Source organism: Nylanderia fulva, unplaced genomic scaffold (genome assembly GCF_048542155.1).
Source record: "Nylanderia fulva isolate GAGA-0341 unplaced genomic scaffold, ASM4854215v1 Scaffold64, whole genome shotgun sequence".
NCBI classification, from domain to species: domain Eukaryota; kingdom Metazoa; phylum Arthropoda; class Insecta; order Hymenoptera; family Formicidae; genus Nylanderia; species Nylanderia fulva.
This window is the reverse complement of record NW_028190742.1, coordinates 691,728-709,595: the sequence shown is the minus strand read 5'-3', so window position 1 is coordinate 709,595 and position 17,868 is coordinate 691,728. Positions and strand designations below refer to the sequence as shown.

Sequence of the window (17,868 nt, the reverse complement as noted above, 5' to 3'; positions counted from 1 at the left end):
TACTTTTATTTTTTCTTTTGTAATAAATAAAATTTAGAGTGGGTCCGATGCATCTGGGAAAATGCTAACGATAAATCGTAATCTTAATTTGAAATAAAATTTAGAGTGTTACAATGAAATGAGAAGTTCATAAAATCCAGACTATATAAATTCTATCAAAATTAATTACTAAAATCTTGACACAGATCAACGACTCAACGATTCAGATGTATTGTATCTCGGATACAATGTAAAACTACATCCAATGTACGCTCTTCCGAAAAATCACAATCATCGCAAATTACAAACTCGAGCTCCCATTCATCATTTTTACAAGGTGAGCATTCGCAACATTACATAAAATTTCATATTTATACTTAATATTATTAAAGTTACATATATATATATATATATATATGTGTATATATATATTTAACTTTTATATACAATATTTAAAATAATACATACAATTTTGTTCTCTACAGCTTCGCCTATTAATGAAGATAGGAATGGAGATGATTTCGGTGCTTCATGTGAAACAGATGCTGAGGAACATATGCCGCGTACTATTATTGCTCCAAGAGAGAAAACTCGAGATGGCTTGATACATGCCCATGGTCGGTCAGACAATGAATATCCGCATAACAGCCCTATAATAAAAGGGAAAAATCGAATTAATTCGACACATAATCGGTATGACACCATCAATCCACCATTGACGCCATCGATCGGCTCGAGACATAATGGCAATGATGCGGGAAAAATTGGCCGAGCTACTAAGAATAAGTATACGTACAGAGAAATTGAAAAGGAAAAGGAAAATTTTAATAATCAATTTTCACACGCAGAAGGTCCAATTGGTAAGTAAAGCTGCGTTCGGGAACATTACGCGGATGCACACCGGCCGCTGAAAATTTATACTATGCGTTAGGCCTGTTCTACAATAGAGTCGTAAGCTGTAAGACATAAAAAATTGACCAATCACAGACGAATTAAAATAGAAGAAAAATCGACTGTGATTGGTCAATTTCTTACATCTTACAGCTTACGACTCTATTGTAGAACAGGCCTAACGCATAGAATAGAGTTTTGGCGGCCGGTGTGCACTCGTGTGATGTTCCCGAACGCAGCTTAAATGTAATGCATGTGTGTGTGTGTGTGTGTGTGTAAATACGGTTAAAATACACAATTATGCACTCAATTATTATAAAAAAGGATTATTGAAAAGGTTATATTAAACAAAGTACTTAAAGTATTATTAAAGTGATTATTAAAAAATATTATCGTTAAATTATGCGCATTTTATATATATATATATATATATATATATATATATATATATATATATATATAAATATAAAATGCGCATAATTTAATAATATTTTTTAATAATCTCTTTACTGGTCCTTTTTATAATGTTTTTAATAATCATTCTTTTATATGATTTTATACATATCAATGTCCGCAGTATTGTGTATTTTAATCGTTTTCTCTTCTCACACACACACACACACACACACGTACGCACGCACGCCCGCACACGCTCACGCACACGTTCACGCACACGTTACACACCCGCGCGCGCGCGCGCACACACACACACACACACACGCGCGCGCGCGTGTAATTTAAATATTTTCAACAGTTTACATTTATTCTTGTATATTTCTGGTTTATCGTTTGAAAGCAGCGTGTAATGCGACTAATTTATGTTTTATAAGCTATTCGTATATTTTATATACTATGCACATTTTATAACGTTTTTTTATTATATATTTTTGTGGGGGGGTGATTATTATAACTAATAATTCCCTCAATTAGGAGCGGCGTGTCAGGAAATATATAAGTAATTCGATTCAATAGCAGGTATAAAGGCTTTAATACGAGATGGTCGATCTTACAGGATACAAACAAGTCAAGGAGATTCGCGTGTTATTATGTCGGCTGATCCCGAGCGACTAACTCATTTTGTATCGAACCGTCGCGCAAGGAAATCGTTCCCCGCGCAATCGATCCGCGCATCGCTAAATCATGATCACGCACATCTTATTGTTTAAATATTCTCACCGTCTACAGTTCGGCCAGCCTGACATTATGGCCGTCTCGGCCATGCGTACTATAAATAAATGCGTAAAATAAAATATATAATACAGTCAATAATACTCGTCAAAATTTACGTACATCTATATATGTTAATCAAATACGAAATATAATATCTCTTAGTCTAATCCCTACTATACATTTTCATATGGTCTGCACTTACAGTTCCCGTGTACGGCATTTGAGTTATCTGAAAACCCTCAATATCGGATACAATATAACGATCATTGTCTAATACGGTTTTTACAATATATGGACCTTTAAACTTTGGAATCAGTTTCTTATTTACACCCGGCGTTGTATCGGTATTGATGATTACCACGTAATCACCTATTTTGTAGGTAGTAGCACGTTTCCGTTTACTATTATAATGGATTTCATTCGCTCGCTGACACTTTTCAATAACGTTCGCCGCACGATCTCGAATGGCCTCCAAATCTCTATCGCCATCAGAATATTGGTCGAGTAGAATACGGATTTCGTCTCTCACAGTTCCTATTTGATCGATTCCGAACAACAACTGACTAGGGGTATTATCTATGCTTCGACAGCGCGTATTATTTAAAGCAAACTCGACCCTTTCTAGCACTCTGTCCCATTTTTCTGTCGTATCGCACAATTTTGCTAATATCGGCGTAAGGACGAGATTAAAGCGTTCGACTTGTCCGTTAGCGCGAGGAGTACCGACGGCAATCAAAGTGTGATGAATAGATTCTTCGTTCATAAATTTTTCGAACGCTTGTGACGTAAAATACGTTCCACGATCGCTTATCAAGCGCCTAGGCTTACTGTACGCGCGAAAATAATCTTTTAAGTGTCGAACTACCTCCTCATTTCTCGTTGTCTTACACGGATATAATTTTATGAATTTCGTAAATCCATCTATCAATGAGAAAATATATCGGTAGCCTTTCCCCGTTTTTTCTAGTGGTCCGTAATGATCGGCATGTAAAGTTTGAAATGGTAATTTCCCTTTTGGGATATTGTGTAAATATCCTTCCCTTTTTCCAGAAACTGGGGAGAATTCAATACATTTCAGGCAGTTCGATATATATTCCCGTACTTTTTCTCTTAAGTTTGGAAACCAATAGACTTTCATCACGTTATCGACAACTTTATCAACCCCGAGATGACCCAAATCGTCATGACAAGTTTTTATTACATTTAATTCCATACACTTCGGGACGTAAAACAATAATTTTTTATTCTTAATTTTTCGGTAAACTAAACCGTCTCTCAATTCATAAAATTTATCTTCCCCCTTCTCTAGTTTATTCCGAATTTCACAAATTTCTTTATCTTTATCCTGCCGAATCGACAATGTTTGTTCAAAAGTATTGGCCTCCAAAACTAATACGCTGTTACACCGGCTTAACGCATCGACATGTGACATTCGCTTGCCTGGGCGATGCTCGATCTTATAATCGTAGTCCTGTAAGAACATCGCCCACCTCGAAATACGCGGATTGACAGTCTGTTTGCTCAATGTAAGGCGGAAACTATCACAGTCTGTAACGATAGTAAACGGAATTCCCGACAGGTAAATATGGTATCTCTTGATCGCGTACACGACCGCTAAACACTCCAGTTCAAAACTGTGATACCGCGCTTCAGTCGCTGTAGTTCTGCGACTAAAATAAGACACGGGTCGCATCGTACCGTCGCTCTGTTTTTGCAATAAAATTGCACCAAATCCGCTAGCACTGGCATCGCAATGTAGTTCTGTTACCAATTTCGGCGAATAAATGGCAAGAATCGGCTGTGACGACAACAAACCCTTTAACATTTCAAATACACGATTTTCTTCCGGTCCAAATTTAAAAGCTACATTCTTTTTTATTAGATCATAGAGCGGTTTCGCAATGATCGAAAAATTTTTTACAAATCTCCGGAAATAACTTGCGAGACCCACAAAACGGTGAACTTCCTTTGCGTTACGCGGTATCGGAAAATCGACAACAGATTCCACATTCATAGCGCTAGGTCGAATGCCGCTCTCGTCAATCGAATAACCAAGATAAATAATCTCGCGATATAAAAACGAACATTTGTCCAAGCGAAATTGCAATCCATGTTGTCGAGCCAAATCAAAAACTTCACGAAGAATTTCCAAATGTTCGTCAACGTTCTCAGTTGCAATTAATATATCATCAAGATACACCAATATTTTATTCTCTCGAATTAAATCGCGAAAAATGCTGTTAATATATCGCTGAAAGACACGCGGAGCATTCGTCAACCCGAAAGGCATTTTTAAAAATTCAAATTGACCCAAGGGGGTCACAAAAGATGTATATTTCACCGATCCGTCGGCAACCTTAACATGGTGGAATCCGTTTCTCAAATCGAGGCTAGAAAAATAGGATTTTCCCCGCAATCTATCCAAGTGATCATCGATCAAAGGTGTCGGAAAATTATCTTTCACTGTTATCTTATTAAGTTCGCGATAGTCGATACATAATCGCGATTCACCGTCTTTCTTACGAACGAGTACAATCGGAAAAGCGTATGGAGAATTGCTTGATCTTATTATTTTCTCTTCCAACAATTTATCCAGTATTTGTTTTAACCTTTCTTTATCGGCAAACGAGAGTCTTCGCGGTCTCAAACTAATAGGCCGATCATGCGTCAAATTTATATTCATTTCGATTTCTTTTTGAGGGCTTGTGAGTCCTGTGTTGATAATATTTTCATTATTATACAATTTCTCGACGCGTTCTTTTATTTTAAAATTAATCTGCGGGTTAATATTTATCGCTTCGGCAATAGACAATGGACGGTCAACATATGATATGTGAAAAATCTGCCTCGCAAAATCCGAGCTATCCACCGTTCGTGAATTTGCCCTCGAAACACTAAATTTTTCCCCCAACGTTATTTCAATTAACGGCGACGATGTGAAATCTCGACCAAGTAAAGCAGCACACGTTATTGCCGTATCCGGAACAACAAAAAATTTTATTTTTAATTCGATATCGTTGATCTCGACAACATCCTCGAAGGTCCCCAACATTTCCAACTTAGTCCCATTAATACCGAAAAAGGATTGTTGTTTAACAATCGGCATGCGAATATGAGCCGGTACAAAATCACCTTTAATTAAACTAATGGGTGACCCCGAATCAATCATCGCCATCAATGAATATTTACATCTGCTACCGGACGCATCCGCGACCTGATACGCGAGGGTTACCAGGTATGGAGTACTCGGTGAGACCGGCTGGACCACGCTCGTCGTGTTCTCCGCTCCCGGCCGCGACTTCGGACACTCCTTCACGCGATGCTCCAGACTGCCGCATCCAAAGCACGAGCCCCTCGCCCGCTTCTGTTCCTCCTTGCAGTCTCTGGAGAAATGTCCAGTCGCCCCACAATTATAGCAGCGGATGGTACCGCCCTTCGTCGTAGATATTCCTCCTCCACCGGATTTCGGCACTGGTCGCTGTCCCCTCGCAGCTCGCTCTCCCCCGCCTCCGGCCCCGCCATCCAACGACAGCTTCCTGAACGCATCTAATACGTCCACTGCCGACGCAAAGCGCATCATCCGCGCCTGATTCCGCATACGTGTATCCTGCACCCCGTCGATTAAACAGTCAACAAGCTCCTCCCCGTCGACGGATACTCTGTTAGCGAGAACCACTTTCTCGTGATAATACTCCGTGAATGTTTCGCCGCTTCGCCACTTCCGCTTCTCAAAATCACGCCTCAATGTCAGCTTACTGGGGCGACTATCAAACATGCGAGACATCTCCGATAGCAAGTCTGCAGCACTTAATTGCAAATGCTCTGATTTCGAATGAAACCAGCTCAAAGCTTTATTCTTCAACCTCAAATTAATCAATATTCTGGTCGAATTCTCGTCTAACCGATATGTTGCACGCAAAAGTTCAACTTGTCTCCTCCATGTTTCAAAACTGTCGCAATCGCCGCGAAACTCACCCAATAAATCACTAATGATCCGGATGTTGACTCTTGAATCGATACTGCGGTCGCTAGCATTGTCTTCAACACTCGGCGTCATACTCGCTTCCCGACGGACGAGACTCAATTCTCGCTCCAAGAGAGCTTTCTCGCGCTTCAATATATCTATTTCTCTCTCCATCAATTCTGGGGGCAACGCAGGGCCGTGCTGGGCCGCAATGACCACCCCGGAACGCAACGATACTCCACCTCCAGAAGTCGATTGTTGCTCCGACACATCTGTATTCATGCCCGTCCAACCCTGCACATCACCGCCCAAACAATGCTCATATGCACTTCGCCACCCGTCTTCACCGACAGCTAATATTCGCGCCACTAATTCGACCTTCGCGCCGCTCGCAGACACTCCGACCTGCCGCGCGATATCCTTCAAATTCACAACGGTCAAATCGTTCAATCTATCTTGAGGCGACCGCTCCATCCTCGCAACGACAATATTTTACTGCTAAAAACTCTCAAGTCACGTAGCAAAGTCACCGCTCACCCGGTATAACAACAACGGGAAGCACACAATATTACCCGTCAACAAGGTCACAAGCCGATAAAATTCTCGAATGTATTGTTTCAATGTCACAATAGCACCCCGCAAAAACAACGTTCAAATTCGGCCGTTAACGATTCGCGATAATTACAGCAAGTAACAACTATCGAATCGCGGGATCACAAAGCTGACACGATATATAAAAAAAAAAAAATTTTTCGACCCACCGCCGTCAATTTCGCGGTTCGTCAATTTCACTGCAACGCGAGTCTCATAATCAAAAGTCAGACGCTATAAAATCACTCCGTGAACGTGCACTCAAATTCGATCCGATATCCGAATAATTCAAATAATCCGAACGATCAGAATCCCACTTCTGAATTTTGTGGGGGGGGGGTGATTATTATAACTAATAATTCCCTCAATTAGGAGCGGCGTGTCAGGAAATATATAAGTAATTCGATTCAATAGCAGGTATAAAGGCTTTAATACGAGATGGTCGATCTTACAGGATACAAACAAGTCAAGGAGATTCGCGTGTTATTATGTCGGCTGATCCCGAGCGACTAACTCATTTTGTATCGAACCGTCGCGCAAGGAAATCGTTCCCCGCGCAATCGATCCGCGCATCGCTAAATCATGATCACGCACATCTTATTGTTTAAATATTCTCACCGTCTACATTTTATTATATGTTTTTGTATTTTTTTTATATTATTATTATAAACGTTAACACATTTATTATATAAATTTATATGCTATTGATACATTACAATTACATATCATGTTGATTTTATAAATCAGTCGTATTACACGTTGCCTTCAAGAAAATAAATACTAATAATATTTGTAGTTGATCATTTAAAAAAATTAACGAGGGAAGTAGCATCAGTAAAATATGATGTGAGGCAAATACTGACCTTAGTAGACATCATAGTGGACAAAATTAATAAAGACACAGAATGTGAGAGAACACAAATTTCCTTTGAGGGCGCTGAAAACCGGTTTCCCTTGCAAACCGTGGCTCAGTTAGCGGAAGTTGAGGAGATCTTGAAAGCGTCAAATTCCCAACATAACACTGAAATAGTAAGTAAACGCATATAAATTTATATATATAAGATATAAATATTTTACCAATAAAATAATCAGACGCGAAATTATATTTTGATAATTGAACAAATACTGTAACTCACAATTACCATGAAGTTTTACAAGCTTTTATTGCATACATTTTATCGTTCAGATTATTAATAATTTAAAATTGTTATAAAAAAATGATTGGAAAGATTGAGAATTTAAAAGAATTTTAAGAAATTATTTAATCTGATAATAATATATTATTTTACTTTTTTATTTTATAGCGCGGATATATCAAATCCATCGGAGGGACAAGTGTCGATGATGCCGTAAAGAGAACATTGTATAAAGTATTCTCCAATAAATTGGCGGAGAGATATAACTGGGAAGGCCGACGCGGAAAGGAACCACTGCAGAAACTGGAAGTGATGAAAGTTATTTTCAGTAAGTTTAAATATTAATTAAACGTAAAAATATGTGATTAAGTAATGCTTTCATATACTATATATACACATAATGACAGATAAAAAAACTGCACACACACACACACACACACGCGCGCGCGCATGCAAACTCTCTCTCTCTCTCTCTCTCTCTCGCTCTTTCTCTCTGTATTATTTTACAGGGTGTCACGGAAATTTGTTGACTATAATTAACGGTCAGTTTTTAACGCACATAAGGAACAAAAAAATAAAAAAATCTTTTAACAGATGACATTTTGCATTTATATTTACATTTAAATAAAGATTGGAAATAATTTTATCACTACAAACAAACGTTTATTTTAAAATACTAATTTAATTATAACAGTTTCAGTAATTTATCATGACGCATTGTACTATATGCATGGTCCGTATTCAGAACGCTTTTAAAGATGTTAGCGTGCTTTTTTGTCATTCTATCTTTATTGTTCATTAAACGTGAAATAAGGATAGAATGATAAAAAAGCGCGCTAACATTTTTAAAAGCGCATTCCGAATACGGACAATATAGTACAATGCGCCCTTGATAAATTACTGAAATTAACTGTTATATATATATATTTAATTAGCATTTTGAAATAAACGTTTGTTCGTAGTAATAAAATTATTTCCAATTATCTTTGTTTAAATGTAAATAAATGCAAAATGTCCTCTGTAAAAAAATTTTTTAATTTTTTTGTTTCTTATGTGCGTTAAAAATTGACCGTTCTGAAACGTGCAGTTCTGAATACGGGCCTATATATATAGCTGTTATTTTTAAATACACGTAGGGAGCAGAAAAAATTAAAATATCTTTAAATAGAGGACATTCAGCAGTTTTATTTTCACATAGAGTAAAGACATTCTTATCATTTATAATAAAGTTTTTTTTTAATGACATATTTAAAGTGCATCATTAAAACATCATTGAAACAAAAATCATATCTCTTGCGGAAACTATAAATAATTTTACGTAACTTTACGTCTCTTTTGAGATGCCATTCATTGCTTTTAATTCTCACAGCTCTGATCAATTTCCTTTATTATCTTGAACCATCTTTTATAAATCGTTTATTAAATAATAAGTATATTTCCGATATTTGTCTTTACTCTATGTATAAATAAAAATGCCTCTCTTAGAAAATATTTTACTTTTACTGCTTCCTCTCTATGTGCATTTGAAAATGACAGCTGTTTATTTTCAGCAATTTTCCATTCGACACCACGTAGATATTCGTAATTGTTTATTATTTTAATCAAATTTAAAAAGTTTTCGATGAATCAATTTATGTGAATAAAATTTTGTGTACTTTTAATCTTTTTGCATTATAAAACTAAAAAAGCAAAATTATTCAAATATAATTGATGCACTCTCTATCTCAATGAATATAAAATAAGAAAGTTAAAACAAAGAAAATGTTTACAGGATCCATACTTCACAATATCCCGGATTCCGACCAGAGAAAAATACAACGACGAGTTATGGAGTGGTTCCGACATTCCAAGGCGAGGCATGAAAATGAGGAGAAGCGGATGAATAAACGCGAAGGTAATGCTTTGTCTAATTTCTTGGAGGACTGCAGTGAATAGAGAAATGAAAAGTTATTAATAATGTCAATGAAAACACAGTTCTCTAATATTGTACTTTAGAATTCCAGTAAAGATAAAGTAAAGCCTGAGACACAATGCGAGGCAATAGCGATAGAAATAGCACAGCACAAATTTCAACCTATAAGAAACCACGTACCAATGGAATGTGGTTTCTTATAGGTTGAAATTTGTGCTATGTTATTCCTATCGCTATTGCCTCGCATTGTGTCTCAGGCTTAACGGTAACGTAACATTTTTGGGAACTTTCCAGCAGGTAACACAGGCGACACCAGTGTCCATTAGTGTGAGAGAGAACGTATCAGTGTGTCTCACTTACACTAGTGAACATTCCCATACAGCACCGATAGATTGCAAAAACATTACAACAATCTTTCACCGCAACATTGCAATATTGCAAATTCACTGCAAAATGTTGCTACATCATTGCTGTTGAATTGCAGCAATGTTAAAATGTCCGCTTTTTGGAAGATTGCAACAAAATATTACAACAATATTGCAATATGTTATGAGTTTGCAATAATGCATTGTTATTGCAACCATAAACTAATGTTGCATATACAGGTATATAAATGTAAATAAATCATTAATGAAAATACGTTGTAGTTAATTTATATATATTACAATATATAAATTATAAAATTTGGATTACATGCAATATTTCCGAAATATTAATGTCATGTTACTACAAGTGTGCTGGAATTTTGTGCACTTATATCTCTGCAATGTCTTTATAATATTGCATTGCAACTTGCAACATTGCAACGTTGCTGCAATATAATTGCAATAATCTGTGCTGTATGGGTTGTGTTACACTGTGTCTTGCCGGAAAGCTCCTATTAATATTATAATTTCTCACTTAACAAGATAACTGCAACGTAATTGCAATGTAGCATGCCTTATATATGAAAAATTATAATATTAATGTTACACATTATACTGTTACTTAATGTTTATATGTATTTTAGATGTATACTCATCTTTGACGCTCACTGTATATTAACACTACATTTGATCCTTCCACAAGACCGTAAATTACGTCACATATTGTACATACGCCACATACCACTGTTAAGCTCCTGTCGCAAGATTACAAAGACCGACTCAACTGTCGATCGCGACTACCGACTCTTATCTGACTTATAGGACTTATCTGACCTATAGGACGTATAGGATTTGGTACGCGTATCAAGTGCTCGGTGTAAACAAAGCCTTTAAAAGCGAGCTTTGAGCAACACGCAACCATAAGGGCGGGGTGGGGGGAGATGCGTGTTGCTCGAAGCTTAATTCTTTCTGACATCACTGGCGCGAACGCTTCGCTTTTACGAGCGAGATGACTACGAGTGCTTTCTATTTAGCAACACAAGTCGACACAAGCATCATTCTGTCTTTTTTCAACAACAGTGAACAACAAAGATAGAATGATACTTCTGTCGACTTGTGTCGCTAAATGGAAAGCACCCTACGTTTACACGTCACCCTTAAACGTTTGTATTAATAATAATATCGATGTTATAATTGCGGCGTAAATCGGATCGTATAAACGTAGTCATAAATTGCGCGCTTTCATACAAGTCAACGCGTCAACATTAGCAAGAAGAGGGGCAATGTAATTATATTCTCTCTTCGTCTATATTGGAAATTGTGTGACGAAAAAAAAATATAATTTCAGTGCCCCTTTCCTGCAATAATTTTTATCTACTTTTAATATTGCGTTTGCACTTTTTTTTATCACCCATCTGATGTTTTATATTATACGTGTATATCACACATACTTTTATATTTCAGCAATGTAGCGAGATTGCAGAGACTGGACCGATGAAGACCGATGAAGCCAGTGATATGCGCGGACGAAGCCTCTCCCTGTTAGAATTGTTCCAGGACCTCAATTGTTAAAATCGAAAAATTTTCCTATGCGAAAGACGCTACGCGATTCTTCAGATTGGTATATATTTTTAAATTTAAAAGTATATACCAATCACACACACACACACACAGAGAGAGAGAGAGAGACACACACAGCACACACGCACGCACACGCGCACACACACACACACACACACACAAACGCTAACACACACGCACATGCACGCACGCACGCAATATTCGTACAGCGTCACCTTCGCATATGAAAATTTTTCATATGAGAATAAGCGTTCATGTTTGTCAGTAGTTTAATTACAATTAGCATTACTATACACATAATTGTATCTATATATATATTGTTTTATCGACCTACTTTGTCTAATTATAAGGTCCTCGCGTTACTCGGGTAAAATATATATATGTATAATCTGGAAAGATTTTTTTCGTAGAAACCGAAAATGGAGCGAGAAAATTTTTCGTATGCGAAAATGATGCTGCGCGATCCCTCTGATTGGTATATATTTTTAACTGTGTAAAAGTATATACCAATCTCACATACACATACACGCACGCACGCACACACAACACACACACACAATTTTTGTTCAGCGTCATCTTCGCATACGAAAATTTTTCATAAGAGAATAAGCGTTCATGTTTGTCATTATTACAATTAGCATTACTATACAAATATTTGTATCTATATATTATTTTATCGACCTAATTTGTCTAATTATAAGATATATGTCCTCGCGTTACTCGGAAAAAAAAATATATATATATGTATAATTTGGGAAGTTTTTGTATTGAGAACGAAAATGGAGCGAGAAAAGTCTTCATAAATTTGTAAATGCGTTTATCTTTCTTTTTGTCGTTCTTGGAGTTAGATAAGTCGCAGAAAAATTTATATGTACATTATAAATACTTATATTAATTTTATTCCATAAAAAATACTTATATTAATTTTATATTAATATATTGTATATTAGTTTTACTTGTATTCATAAACATATTTATTTCATCAATAAAAATATTTTCTGTTAATAAAAAAATTGTCTACATTAATTTACAGCGAAGTAAACCAAAACAAAATAAAAAATCTACATCTACATGTCTTCCAATTAACGTCTATTTATTATCTATCAAAGCTCCATGAAATATCTATGATTGCTCCATATTACGTTCAAATTGCTCCATGGTATACTCCATATTACGTCCATACAATATCCATGAATACGTCTAATGGATGTCGAATGGATATATGAATTGCGGAACTGTGGATGTCTAGTAGACGTCTATAGGAGGTTTCGTGGACGTCTAATAGAGGTTTTGAATTTCCTTGATGGATGTCTAGTGGACATCCATTAGAGGTTTTTCCGTGTGGGTATATATATATATATATATATATATATATATATATAATATTTTTACTACATACACTATATATAAGTGTAAAATAATTTTGAAAATAAATTTAAAAATAAATTTAATAAAAATCTACATACCAGCTGTGTGCATGTGTGCAATTGATTTATTACTTAAAATTTATTTACGGAATTATTTTGCATTTATATATTTATAATGTGTGTAGTTGTAAAATAATTAAAATATTTTCAATATCAAATTTTTAAGTTTATCGCCTATATAAAAAATATATTTCTGTGATTTTCTATATTCCAATATAATATAAAAAAATTGATATTGATATATTTGAACTCAAGTTTTTTACGTGATTAAATATTCTTGCATTGAGCTATTATACGTTACTCGTAAGTTCTTTTACGTCATAAGTACTTATGTAGCAGAGAGAAAGAAATGAGAGTTATACAATGTAACATCAATAATCGGAAAAAATCAAGATAACGGTTGTCATATGTGTATATATATATATATATATATATATATATATATATATGTATATAAACTTATATATTATATATATATATATATAATATTTCATTTATTTATAAAATACATTTATAAATAAGTAAAATATTATACAGACAATTTATTACATAAATTTTTTTTATGAATATAATAAATTATTTATTATATAAATTTTTATTTAATTATTTATATAATAATTATATTTTAATATATATTACGCACACGGATAAGAAATATTTTACATTTGCTCATCATATATAAAAATATAAAAGTAATGGAAATTAAATTTTACATTAATTTATAATAGTATTATGAGAATTAATACATGAAAATCATATAAGATGAATGCTGTACATCGATTAGCATAATATGATTACAAGTCAATAAATGATTTTACTAATATATTATTTTGAATAAAAATTAAAAAAATATAAAAACAAAAAAAATGAAATTAATAAATTTTCTTTATTCTTTGTTTTCTTCTTCTATTAATTATTTTTTCTATTATTTGAATAAAAGATGTATCGTGTGTAATAAATTAAATAGATAGATAATTTATATAAATATATAATTACGTTTTGAAATTAATATATATATATATATATATATATATATATATATATATATATTAGTCACTGATGGATGTCCGAAATCGGATGTACAATGGACGTTCATTTTATGTCCATGGACGTACATACGTAAAATGGATATAAAATGAACGTCCATAGGACGTCTTGTGCTATCTGGGAACAAATAAAAATAAAATAAATAAATTTTATTCATTCTTTGTTTTTTTCTATTATTTTTTCTATTATTTAAATAAAAGGCGTATCGTATGTAATAGATAAATAATAATTTATATATATATGTATATATTGAAATTAATATATATATATATATATATATATATATATATATAAATTTCAATATATACATATATATATAAATTATTATTTATCTATTACATACGATACGCCTTTTATTTAAATAATAGAAAAAATAATAGAAAAAAACAAAGAATGAATAAAATTTATTTATTTTATTTTTATTTGTTATCTTATAAAATTTTTATTCAAAATAATATATTAGCAAAATCATTTATTGCGACTTGTAATCATAATATTATGCTAATCGATGTACAGCATTCATCTTATAAAATTTCCATGTGTTACTACCTCACAATACTATTATAAATAAATGTGAAATTTAATTTGCATTACTTTTATATTTTCATATATAATGAGCAGATGTAAAATATTTCTTATTCGTGTGCGTAATATATTGGTTTTTGTATTTATACTGATTTTACACATATCAAATGCAAGAGAGACAAAGATAGAATAATACTCTCTCCTTGTCAAGCTGTCAGTATGTTACCACAAAAATTTTTCCATGAGTATAGATCTAGTGAGTATAGATTATGGGTGCATTCGTTTATGCAGCGATTAGCGCATCCACTGCGCATCTACTGCGTCTATTATCTGCGAGTCACGTGACATCATTTACCGAACGATCACCTGCGTGAATTGACTGCTCAGATTGTAATTGGAGTGCGTAAGTAAAGAAATTTTAAATAAATATGAATTAACTCAGAAATAAATATTTTTTATTGGCTCTCAATATAAACAATATAAATATGATGGTTTCTAAATTGGCCTAAGAGCCATAGCACGAAAAATTACGAAAATTAATTATTCGGAACTGTATTTCTTGGTACGAGATTACTAAAGTTCCATATATTAATTAACCTCGAACTTACATATGGAGAAATAGGCGCGAAAAATATAGGTCCGAAAAGTCGCTGAAGCGGGAATCAAACCCGCGTCTTTCACTTTCCGGGCGACTGCTCTTACCACTAAGCTATTCAGACTTTTCGGATCTATATTTTTCGTGCCTATTTCTCCATATGTAAGTTCGAGGTTAATTAATATATGGAACTTTAGTAATCTCGTACCAAAGAGATACAGTTCCGAATAATTAATTTTCGTAATTTTTCGTGCTATGGCTCTTAGGCCGATTTAGAAACCATCATATTTATATTAAATATGAATTATTATTTGAATAAATATAATAAAATTTTTAAATAGATTGAAGGTTCTGACATATGACGTGTGCACATAACATTTTCAGACAGTGATGACAGTAGGATTGAAATGTTGCTGAATGTAGACTTCTCAGATTTTTCCAAACTAACTGGGGACGAAGTAGCTTGATAGCTAGGAATAACTGTAACAGAATTGCATCTTTATACAAAAGCACATTTTTTTGAAACAGATTACTTTAAATTTATATTCTTGATAAAAATGCATTTTTAAGTTAATTGGATCGTAAATATAAATTAACAGATTTCATAATTTTATTGTATTACTTACCTTGCATTACTTTTAGTTTTGTAGGATCTATTTGGAGGAGTTGTTCTCCACCTTCTTTGTTCTGAACTTTTATAACATAACTTATAATTGAAATAATTTTCAGACAACGTTTCCAAGTTCAATTGGCTTAACAATGGAGAAGACTACATTCGTTTACGCAGTAGTCCGCAGTATTGCGAGCAGAGCATCCTGAGCAGGACCTCCGAGATGGCTGCGCAGATAGGCAGCAGCTCTGCTTAAACGAACAACAAACTGCGCTGCAGTCGGTTGCGCAGGTGGAGTAAACGAACGACATCTGCGGCATTCTGCGGCAGTCTCTGCATAAACGAATGCACCCTATTTGTTCATTCCAAATATTACATAAAAAGAAGTTACGTAGCTTCGTGAAATATTTTTTAATATATTTTTTATATAATAAAGCAAGAAGACAAAGAGTTAAATTTTGCATTATTGCTCTTAAAAATTTATAATAAATTAAATACGATCTCGTGGCTAACCCAACCTTACCCGCTGCTAGCTGCGCATCTCCCCAAGTTATATTATGAATTTTATATTCATCTTTTATCCAAAAAATCAATCTTTGTCTCCCTGCGAACAATCCTACTGATTAAGAATATCGTAAATTTAATAAGATTCATTAAGTATTTTGGCTAATATCTGGGATGAACGAATCCGTAATTCCCGGCCGGCCGATAGGCGTCTCCACCATGTTGCCTGTCGACCTTTAAAGACCGTCAGTCCTAGGTAAATTTTTGTCTCTACCAAGTGGGCCTGGCATCGGTCAATAATCGTGACCGAATAAATAGCTAATAAGAACATTTTATTTGTTCTACTATATTGTAAATTATAATTATATAGTTTAAATTCAACATAATTAATAATTAAATATATATATTTAAGTATTTATCTTTTTTGTAAAAGAGGCATGCAAAATCGATTCTCGCATGTATTGTTGTCGCTTTTTCGTGTTGCTGATTGGTTGTCTCGATTTGCGTTGTGTGTTAAGCGGGGAACACACACTTTTGCATAGACACATAAGCGTAAGCATAATAATCTTGATTGGTCTATAAACGTATGCATAAGAAATTCAACCAATCGAATTTCTTATGCATATGCTTATGCGTTTATGCAAGAGTGTATGCTCTCCGCTTTATATTTGTAGCATTGAGCAGCTGTCGTCACGAAGGTTAATAGTTTGATAGTTGTTCAAAATAATATTAAATCAAAGCACATAAAATCAATAGAGCGCGCAAAGTGCGCGATTGTGTTGTCTAGTATATATAAAATAGAAATTTGATAGACTCCAATTACACGGCACCCTTAATCGGGTTTAATAACATTTGCAGTTGTAAGACTGGCCAATCACAGCCGTTCCCCTGAAGAATGGAACGGTTGTGAATTGGCCAGTCTTACAACTACGGATGTTATTAAACCCGATTAAGGGTGCCGTGTAATTGGGGTCATAGTTACTGACAGGCCTATTTAAGCGGGGAGCACACACTTTTGCCCATCGATATATATAATGGATAGAGCATTGCGACAGCCAAGCGAGCGCCCGCTATCGAGAGAGAGACTACATCTGAGGCCTATGTTTGTCTCTTTTACTAGCATCTTATTGGTTATATTGTCTCCTTATAACCAATGAGATGCTAGCAAAAGAAACAAACATAGGCTTCAGATGTAGTCCCTCTCTCTCGATAGCGAGCGCCCGCTTGGCTGTCGCAATGTTCTATCTATTATATATATCGATGCTTTTGCATAGGTGCATAAGCGTAAATATGAAAATTTTGATTGGTCTATGAACGTATGCATAAGAAATTCAACCAATCGAATTTCTTATGCATACGTTCATAGACTAATCAAGATTCTTATGCTTACGCTTATGCGCCTATGCAAAAGAGTGTGTTCCCCGCTTTAGTAGACGACACAAACTCCCGTAAGGCCGTCGGTCTTTAATAGTATAGCAGGGAACACACGCTCTTGTATAAGCGCATAAGCATATGCATAAGAAATTTGATTGGTTGAATTTCTTATGCATATGTTTATAGACCAATCAAGA

The 17,868-nt window shown here is 34.5% G+C and overlaps 1 protein-coding gene and 1 long non-coding RNA gene across 2 annotated transcripts; one reads left to right on the top strand and one right to left on the bottom strand.

Annotated features, from left to right (window-relative positions):
* The first annotated feature begins 122 nt into the window (after positions 1–122).
* LOC114945764 (uncharacterized) lies at positions 123–12,544 on the top strand. The gene is made up of 6 exons (XM_029322063.2): positions 123–316; positions 465–839; positions 7,392–7,624; positions 7,900–8,059; positions 9,503–9,625; positions 11,473–12,544. The coding sequence occupies exons 2-6, from the start codon at positions 536–538 to the stop codon at positions 11,478–11,480; spliced, it is 828 nt and encodes a 275-aa protein (XP_029177896.1). The 5' UTR covers positions 123–316; positions 465–535; the 3' UTR covers positions 11,481–12,544.
* Positions 12,545–15,021: 2,477 nt separating this feature from the next.
* LOC146720684 (uncharacterized) lies at positions 15,022–16,147 on the bottom strand. Its single transcript, XR_014925973.1, has 2 exons — positions 15,810–16,147; positions 15,022–15,663 (listed from the first exon to the last, which is right to left on the bottom strand). It is a non-coding gene; the product is annotated as an uncharacterized LOC146720684 (long non-coding RNA).
* Between the last annotated feature and the right edge of the window lie 1,721 nt (positions 16,148–17,868).